The sequence below is a fragment of the Priapulus caudatus genome, unplaced genomic scaffold (genome assembly GCF_000485595.1).
Source record: "Priapulus caudatus unplaced genomic scaffold, Priapulus_caudatus-5.0.1 Scaffold284, whole genome shotgun sequence".
Lineage (NCBI taxonomy): Eukaryota > Metazoa > Priapulida > Priapulimorpha > Priapulimorphida > Priapulidae > Priapulus > Priapulus caudatus.
In genome coordinates this window covers 160,705-169,980 of record NW_014577345.1, presented here as the reverse complement: position 1 = coordinate 169,980, position 9,276 = coordinate 160,705, and the positions used below count along the sequence as shown (strand labels likewise).

Sequence of the window (9,276 nt, the reverse complement as noted above, 5' to 3'; positions counted from 1 at the left end):
CAGAGTTTAACGTTAACTGTCAGCCCGTGGCAGAGTTTAACGTTAACTGTCAGCCCGTGGCAGAGTTTATCTGCGGCTTTGCGTGGCTTCCCGGCGTTTGACGCACGTGCGTGTGCGTTGCAGGGGTCAGACACCTGCCGAAGCAGAGCTACACTACCTGGAGAACGCCAAGAAGTTGGCCATGTACGGCGTTGACATGCATCCAGTGAAGGTGAGTGTCCCCCTCGCAGAGATGCACACCACTACGATTTATCCGTATTTTATACGAATTTCTATTCTTTTTGCACCACTACAGCGAGTTTGTATCAAACTACGAATTTCACTGTGATCGAAATATTTTGTTGTTGTCAATTATTGTCATTTTTTGTCAATTTATTGTCATTTTTGACTCTCAGAATGTAGGAAATTGCATCTCAGAATCAAAAATTTTTCTGGGGGGCATGCCGGACCCCCCTAGCAAACTCGGGTCACTACGTGACCCTCGAACTACTAATTTGATGGCCAGAAACTACAGGTTGCTTCAAATATGTGTTGGCATCTCTGCCCTCGCCGCCGGTGTCCGCGGACACACGGGTCGTGAATGACAGCTAGTATCAGTACTGTGAAATCTGTGTGTGGGGGTCATTCGAGGGAAGATGTTCCTTATAGAGGCTGATGAGTCGACCGTTCTGTGGAGCTGTATGAATATTTTATTTCGTCGCATGTTGGATAGATTTGTGTGTAAAAGCACTTGAGAGAGAGAGAAAGAAAGAGGAGGAGGATGAGAGACAGAGAGAGAGGGAGGGAGAGGGAGAGGGAGCGGGAGCGAGAGCGAGAGCACGCGACAGTGAAGGCGAGAGATAAGATGGAGGGACAGAGCGAGAAGGAGAGTACGGAGAGAGAAGACAGGGAGGAAGAAGAGAGCAAGAGAGCAAGATAGGGGGCGGGAGCGAGAGCAAGAGGAAGAGGGGAGGGAGGTGACAGGTAGAAGGAGTGAGCGGGCGCGTGTGTGGTTGCTACTCATGGTACTATAGTCTGCACCGTTGTTCCTCCTCGCTGCAGGACTCTGAGGGTGTCGACATCATGCTGGGCGTGTGTGTGTGGTTGCTACTCATGGTACTATAGTCTGCACCGTTGTTCCTCCTCGCTGCAGGACTCTGAGGGTGTCGACATTATGCTGGGCGTGTGTGTGTGGTTGCTACTCATGGTACTATAGTCTGCACCGTTGTTCCTCCTCGCTGCAGGACTCTGAGGGTGTCGACATCATGCTGGGCGTGTGTGCGAACGGTCTGCTTGTTTACCGGGACAGACTGCGCATCAATCGCTTCGCCTGGCCGAAGATCCTCAAGATATCGTACAAGAGAAACAACTTCTACATTAAGATCCGACCGGGAGAGGTGAGTGGGGGCGACGATGCACGCGGTCCCGCGTCTAGAAATACTTCGCCGACCATTAAAGCCGCGCTATGCGCATTCAAACGCTAATTTCTCCAGTACTAGACTAGCAAATACTTCGTGTCATGCATAATCACACTACCTTATGACAAAATAAACTCTAGTTCCTCCCATTTCACTGTGCGTTGTCTTATAAAAGGCATTTGAAAATACCTCTAATGTTGTACAAATTCTTCGATGTTGTTGACACTTTTGCGTTGCTCTGCCAAGCAACCGTGGAGCGGTGCTGCGGTACAGCGGTACGGGTGTAGCAAAGATAAAAACATGTGACGTCACCTAACCGCTTCGAGGCTAAATTGTTTGGCAAACAATTAAGCGTTGGCGTCAGATTACCAGATTTTGCACCTCTTTCTTGTGGGTTTTAAGCAAACGCGCAGTGAAATGGGAAGAACTAGAGTTTATTTTGCCATAAGGTAGTGTGATTATGCATGACACGAAGTATTTGCTAGTCTAGTACTGGAGAAATTAGCGTTTGGATGCGCATAGTGCAACTTTAATGGATTAATTTCTGTTTGCATGGCGCTCACGATTCGTTGTCCGTGGCAGCCCTCTTGGCTCGTCGAATGTTTTTGCGGTTAAGCCGGAAGGCGTCCGTGAATGTTTTGCCCCGTTTTGTTGCACGCCGTATATAGTCTAAAGTAAAATATTTCTCCACGCTCGCACATCTCTCTCGGCTGCAGGTAATTTTAATGGGCTGGTCGAGAGCTGGTTTGGATTTCTACTTCATCATTTCTACATGAACTCATAATTCAACGTTACATCATTCTACCTTGATTACATCAATTACTCACTGATTTATGTTGTTGTTGTTGTTGTTGTTGTTGTTGTTGTTGTTGTTGTTGTTGTTGTTGTTGTTGTTGTTGTTGGATAGTTTGAGCAGTTTCGTACAGCAGGGTGTCATTCTACATTGCTAATTACTCACTGATCTATGTTGTTGTTGTTGTTGTTGTTGGATAGTTTGAGCAGTTTGAGAGCACCATCGGCTTCAAGCTCGCCAACCACCGCGCCGCCGCCAAGAACAGGCCGGTTGCTGCTGGAAGGTCTGCGTGGAACACCACACCTTCTTCAGGTGAGCGTCCTCCGTTCCCAGACCATCTCGCGTCGTCCTGCCATCGTCTGTCGTGATGTCGCATGATGATCGACGGGTCTCACGCGCTGCTGCGCTTGTCGCGTGATGGATGCACGCGGAGCGCGGTCCTCCGAGAAGCCTGCAAAAGCAGCAAGCGCACTTTTGCGAGTCGTTCAGAACTATAAAATTAGTTCTTAAACATTAGTCTTTAACAATTAACAATTTCTCCATAGCACCGTCCGACATCACTTTGTTTCTCCTCGTAGTATTGTTATGAGGAAATCTGCCCTTACGATTTTTCATTCTCGTAACTTCGCAGCGTTTCTGATCAACGGTCTAACGAGAAAAAGTTAATGTTAAGACTAATGTTAAAACCAATTTTGTCTGACCATTGATAGAAGCGCGGTGAAATTACGAGTTTCTCGAGCGGAGCGTATAGAGATTCAGTCTATAAGCAAAAGTTAACCTAAAGACTAATTTTGTTTTCGACGACGCCGTCCATGGTGCAAGCCCAGGAGATGCCAAACCCTACGATTTACCGTATTTTATTACGAATTTCTTATTCCTTTTTGCACCACTACGGACCCAGTTTGTATCAACTCACGAATTTCACTCGTGATCGCAAATTATTCATTTTTTTTTTCAAATTCATTGTCACTTTTTTGTTGCATTTATTGTCATTTTTGACCCTCAGAATGCAGGGAAAATTGCGCATTTCAGAACTAAATAATTTTTCGGGCGTATGCCGGACCCCCTAGCAACTCGGATCACTACGTGACTCTCGAACTACTAATTTTTGATGGCCAGAAAACTACAGATTGCTTTCAAATACTGTGTTCGGCCATTCTGTGTTGTCTATAACGTTGGCATAGAAGAATAAATTCGGCTGGCGAGCGATGGCAGTGGACACCGTCGTTAGACATTGCCTGCGCGTTGTCACTTGTTGTCATGCTGACGAGCTACATGTTGCGCCCCCTACAGGCTGATGAGCCCTGAGCCGACTGAGAAGAAGGCCAAGTTACCGCGTTTCGGCTCCAAGTTCCGCTACTCGGGCCGCACGCAGTACCAGGCGCGCTCGGCCAGCCTCATGATCGATCGCCAGCAGCCCAACTTCAACCGCACGCTCAGCAACCGCTACAAGGGCTCGCGAAGCCTCGACGGAGGTACGCCGGGGGGGTTGCTCGGTGATTCTCCCGGAGGGCGGGGGAGGGAGGGTGCGTCGTAGCGTGACGCGTTCCTGGGTCGCTTTCCTCCGTTTGTATGAATCGAAATCCGATGAAAAGTTGTGCGGCGAAAAGTATAAAGACTCGAAAGTAAAAGGATCTAAAGACTCTAATAAACTCGATCGTACTTAAATTTGAAGTGTCGGCAGAAAGAGGTTTGCGGATGCGACTTCAAATTGAAAATTGGTTTGGTTTTTATTATTAATTGAATAGTTGATGAAATCGCGTTGATTTTCATTCGAGTGATCACCGTTTTGAAACCGTGTTCGGCGTGTGGGAATTGTCTGGTTGCACGCGTGGTAGTGGTGTCGTGCTTTATAACGTTTGCACGTGTGTAATGTTGCCGCCGATCACGACGAGCGGTGGTGCTGGATATTATTGTCGTGTGGATTAATACGGTGGAGACGCACATGCGTGCATGCACCTGACTAATCGGTGGGACGCACGCGGCGTCGGCTCGTGCATCACTAACCCTCAGCATGCGAGCTTTCTCTACGCGCCGGCGGCCGACCCGGTGCATCGGCTCAGAGATGCCAACCACTACGATTTATCCGTATTTTATACGAATTTCTATTCCTTTTTCACCACTACGACCCGTTTGTATCAAACTACGAATTTCACTGTGATCGAAAAAAAAAAAAATTTAATTATTGTCCCTCAGAATGCAGGAAATTTCATCTCAGAATCAAACTATTTTCCGGGGGGCATGCCGGACCCCCCTAGCAAACTCGGGTCACTACGTGACTCGTGACCCTCGAACTACTAATTTGATGGCCAGAAACTACAGATTGCTTCAAATATGTGTTGGCATCTCTGATCGGCTCTAACCTGCGGCGTTCTCCCTCTCGTAGAGTGGCTGGTTTTGTTTTTACACCGGGTTTCTGTTTGCTTTCTAGACATGTGGGCCGCTGCATCCTATGAGATAGGTAATTATCGCGTCTCCTACGTCTAACTTTCAATTTTCAACTCCGTTCCCGTCCCGTCGCGTTTTTAAATTCGATACGAATGATGTAAAAATTGGTGGGGCGAGCACTAACACTAGAGGCCCACGCTGTAGTGAGCGTAGGTTTGCCTGCATGCGTACGTACGAGCACACAGTGACGGGGTAACCGTAACGTGCCTGCATAGTCGCACTCACCACTGCACTAACTCCCCTTCAGAGAATCTCACCGTAGTGTAATTGTAGTTTCACTAACGTGTGCTGCACTCCGTCCTGCAACAATAGCACGTCTCTGATGTCGCGACGCGCTCCGGGGCTCCGTCGTCAGAAACGAAGTCTCGACGTCAGTCTTGACGTTAACGTAATCTTTCTCGTAGACCGTTGACCGAAACGTCGTGAAACTACTCGTCCAATTCAAGTTACTCAACGAGTACGAGTTGTTTCTCGTGCTCGGTATCTCTAGGTCCGGTCTATGAGAAAGGGTTAATGTCACGACTCGTTTCAAGACGCGTGACCTTGTTTCGGACGACGGGGAAACCTGGAAGGCGCGCGGGCGCGCGGGGCGCAGGCGGTGTGACTAATCAACGTCATCAACGTCGTCCGCATTGTTTTCATCGGCAGCGCCCGGGTTCGACCGCTCGCGCGAAGAGAGACCGGACGAGAGCAAGAAGCTGTACGTGAAACCCTCGGACGACGAAGACGACCTCGACGACGACAAGAAGCGTCTGATGGAGGAGGAAGCTAGGGTAGGTCGCCGCGGTTACGCGTCGGGGGGGCGTTCCCCCCTCCCCTCCGGTTAAACACCGAAGGCACCGGTCTGGAAACTTCACTCGAGAAAATTCGCGCCCTGTGCGATTGCGTGTTCACGAGTGAGCGGAAAGGTAGGGTTAGGGTAGGTAAGGTAGGTAAGGTAAGGTAAGTAGTGAGCGGAAAGGTAGGGTAGATAAGCTGGATAGGTTAGTGTGAACGGTGAGTGACTGTGTGGCAGCTGTGGCCACATGGTGGCTGCTATGTGATCGGGAACCAAAGGTAAGAGCCGTGTGAGTTATTGGTGACTGTTTACGTATGCTTATTCATTGCATCTCTGTTTCATTTTTCAGTCGCAGGTAGGCGACTAGAGAAGTCGTTATGCAGTTGTGGTGGAATGTTAAATCACATGGTCTTTTCTTTAGTTCTAGGTATTCATTGGGGACCATCTTCAGTCGATCATTATTGAGTATGGGAACGGATGGTCGGGTGGTCGGGTGGTGTGGTGTGGTGGTGTGGCGGGGGGGAATGGTTGGGATTAGAAAATATAACCCTTGCAGTGTTGTTTTACATTTGCATGTGTCTTCTTAATCGACACGTGTGAATTACTTACTGCTTTTTAACCAATGACAAACGAATGAAATATTAGGAGGAGTGAAGGGTCCTTTCGTTTTGCTCAGCATGCGTTCAGTATTCACATTTTCACTCGGCTGTACTCAGTGTTTCAAAGTAATCGCTAGATAACAGTTATCAGTTTTGCATTGATGTTGCCTTAATAAGCACTAACAGAGTGTAACGAAGGGAAGTATTTCCGAGAATTTTTCATTTTAAGTTTCTGTATAATCTCTGAGTGTTTGGACGTGCACTGCGTAATCGCCCAAACCTCTCTGGCGGCTCTGGTCATGTTTTATGGAAGACGGATGTTTTATTTCGGCGTAACCATCTCACGTGTTGAGTATATCGAGTGACGCTTGCGCGTGCCGGCAGTTCTTGGTTTTCGCACTGCAGCAAAGTTCGCTGCCGACGAAACCCAACCGCTGCCGGCACGCGTAAGCCGCAACGCGATCCCCAAAAACTCGTCGCCGGCACAAAAAGGTGCTTTCTGCGGCGAACATTGTGAGTCGGTCCGCCCGTCAGAGGTTGTGGTTGGTCGGTGGCACGGTGCAGCAGTCCAACTCTTTCTCCGCATGTGTCTCGTCGCATGCGCTTCGTTTGCCGCTCTGCATGTTGCATGTAGTACACGCCGGCACTCTCATTTCGTTTCTCGCAGACGGACGCGGAGGCGCGGGAGCGGGAGCTCGAACGCCAGCGCCGCGAGCGAGAGCGGGATCGCGAGCGCGAGGCACAGAACGCGCGCGAGGGCGAAGCGATACGCGCCGCGGCCGCCGCCGCTGCCGCCGCCGTCGCCGCCGAGCGGGCCGGACACGAGGTCGAGGAGGAGGAAGAGGAGGAGGAGAGGAAGCGCGGCGGGGAGGAGGTGGTGCAGACGGTCGTCGCCGTGACGACCGCCGTCGCCCCGCTCGCGACCGACGAGGAGAAGAAGGATAAGAAGAAGAAGGGGCCGGACGACAAGGCGGCTAAGGCCAAGGCGAAGGAGGTGGAGAAGGAGAGGAAGAAGAGAGTAAGTCGGGTTTCTGGCGATCGGGGGAGGGGGGGGTCGGCTGGCGGTGATGGATGTCGGCTGGTGGCATGGTTCAAAGTTGTTGCAACAATGTTGCACAGTGTTGGGTCTCGCCACGTGGTGATGACGTTGGTAGTTGCGTGTCTGTGTGCAGCGTACAGCAGGTGAGTGTTCTTGAATGTTTCTTCGCATGCCTCTCTCGTAGTGACAAGTAGGTTGCCATTTTTTGTAGCTGCCATTTTTTATGCGCTTTCTCGACCCTCCTCTCTCAGGTAACCTTGCTATCTCGACTGTCCCGTTGAATTTCGACGATCTGTTGCCGGTTTCTTCTCTCGTTTGCCTGCGTGAGTTTCCCTCATCGCGCGTCGCATTCTCGTTGCAGGAGAAGGAGGAGAAGAAGAAGCAGAGGGAAGCGGAGAAGGCGGAGAGGGAGAAGAAGAAGCAGGAGGAGAAGGAGCGCAAGCAGCGGGAGAAGGATGAGAAGAAGATCGCCGTCGCCGTCGCTGTCAAGGCCGACCAGGAAAAGTCTCCGGAGAAGGAGAAGGAGAAGGAGAAGAAGGGTGAGGGCGAGGGAGAGGACGATGATGACGTCGAGCGGGAGAACGGCAGACCTACCGAGACGGGGGCGGTGGTCGTCGTGGCGACGACGCGCGACGACAAAGACGATGACAAAGAGAACCGACAGAAGACTGACAAAGACAAGGACAAAAAACATAAGCAGGCGGACAAAGGTAAGAAGGGGAAAAAGGACAAGGACGCTGACAAAGAGAAGGACAAGAATGAGAAAAAGGGCAAGCTCCTTGCTTTGGGTAAGAAGGATAAGAAACACGATGACGAAGGTGACGATGACGCTGACAAGGACGATGACAAGGACAAAAAGGACAAAAAGGACAAGGACGCTGACAAAGAGAAGGACAAGAATGAGAAAAAGGGTAAGCTCTTTGCTTTGGGTAAGAAGGATAAGAAACACGATGACGAAGGTGACGATGACGCTGACAAGGACAAAAAGGACAAAAAAGACAAACACGCAGTTAAAGATAAGAAGGACAAAAGTGACAAAGACAAGAAGGGGAAAAAGGACAAAGACGGTGACAAGGACAAGAAGGACAAAAAGGACAAGGACAGTGACAAAACTAAGAAGGGCAAAAAGGACAAGAAAGACAAGGATAGCGATAAGGATAAAAAAGATAAAAAGAAGAAGAAGGGTGAGCCCCTTTTCAGTGTTGTGCATGCCTCACGATGGTGACGGTGCTTGGTCGGCTAGTGTTGCTGTTGTCTGATGAGTGGAGAGCGAGAGAGAGAGAGAGCTTTTAACTGGGAGCTTGTTAAAGTTCCCGCTAACAGACACTAAACGGAGTCTCACAGTCACACCTTTCACTCACTGTGTCGGCTAGGCAGGCCTAGGCAGGGTCTTATTAACGCACTCGGATACAGTTGTAGTCACTGTGTCTACGTCACAAGGTATTTATCAACACTTGCTAGTTCAGATTGGTTGGTATTGACAAACGGTGGAGGAGGGTGTAGCGTAACAACATAGTCGCACATAGTTGACAAAGCGTAACAGATTTATTTTCCTGCGTTTGTAGACGAAATTCGCGTCGAGCAGAATGCAATACCCGGAGCATGTTTGGTCGTAATTGTCGTATCGTATCGTATTTGTATTATTATATTACACAGTGTCTCGGTTCATACATTACTTTCGTCAATGCTGTTGTTGTCGGGGGTCGTGTCATGTGGGATTAGTATTGGGCGCCCGTTAGTTCCCGGATGCCGCGCGCTCGTTAGTTCCCGGATGCTGCGCGCTCGTTAGTTCCCAGATGCCGCACGCCTGTTGGTTCCCGGATGTTGTACGCTCGTTAGATCCCGGATGCTGCGCGCTCGTTAGTTTCTGGATGCCGCGCGCTCGTTAGTTCCCGGATGCTTCGCGCTCGTTAGTTCCCAGATGCCGCGCGCTCGTTAGTTTCTGGATGCCGCGCGCTCGTTAGTTCCCGGATGCTTCGCGCTCGTTAGTTCCCAGATGCCGCGCGCTCGTTAGTTTCTGGATGCCGCGCGCTCGTTAGTTCCCGGATGCTTCGCGCTCGTTAGTTCCCAGATGCCGCGCGCTCGTTAGTTTCTGGATGCCGCGCGCTCGTTAGTTCCCGGATGCTTCGCGCTCGTTAGTTCCCAGATGCCGCGCGCTCGTTAGTTTCTGGATGCCGCGCGCTCGTTAGTTCCTGGATGCTGCGCGCTCGTTAGTTCCCGGA

The 9,276-nt window shown here is 50.3% G+C and overlaps 1 protein-coding gene across 1 annotated transcript in view; it reads left to right on the top strand.

The window, feature by feature from the left end:
• Positions 1-9,276, top strand: part of LOC106808530 (protein 4.1 homolog) — a 69,709-nt gene that overhangs the window by 34,780 nt on the left and 25,653 nt on the right. Inside the window, 10 exon segments of the mRNA XM_014811287.1 lie at positions 124-211; positions 1,224-1,376; positions 2,391-2,462; positions 2,465-2,502; positions 3,484-3,665; positions 4,622-4,651; positions 5,287-5,411; positions 6,683-7,033; positions 7,416-7,904; positions 8,022-8,239. Of these exon segments, the coding sequence (XP_014666773.1) occupies positions 124-211; positions 1,224-1,376; positions 2,391-2,462; positions 2,465-2,502; positions 3,484-3,665; positions 4,622-4,651; positions 5,287-5,411; positions 6,683-7,033; positions 7,416-7,904; positions 8,022-8,239 (1,746 nt within the window).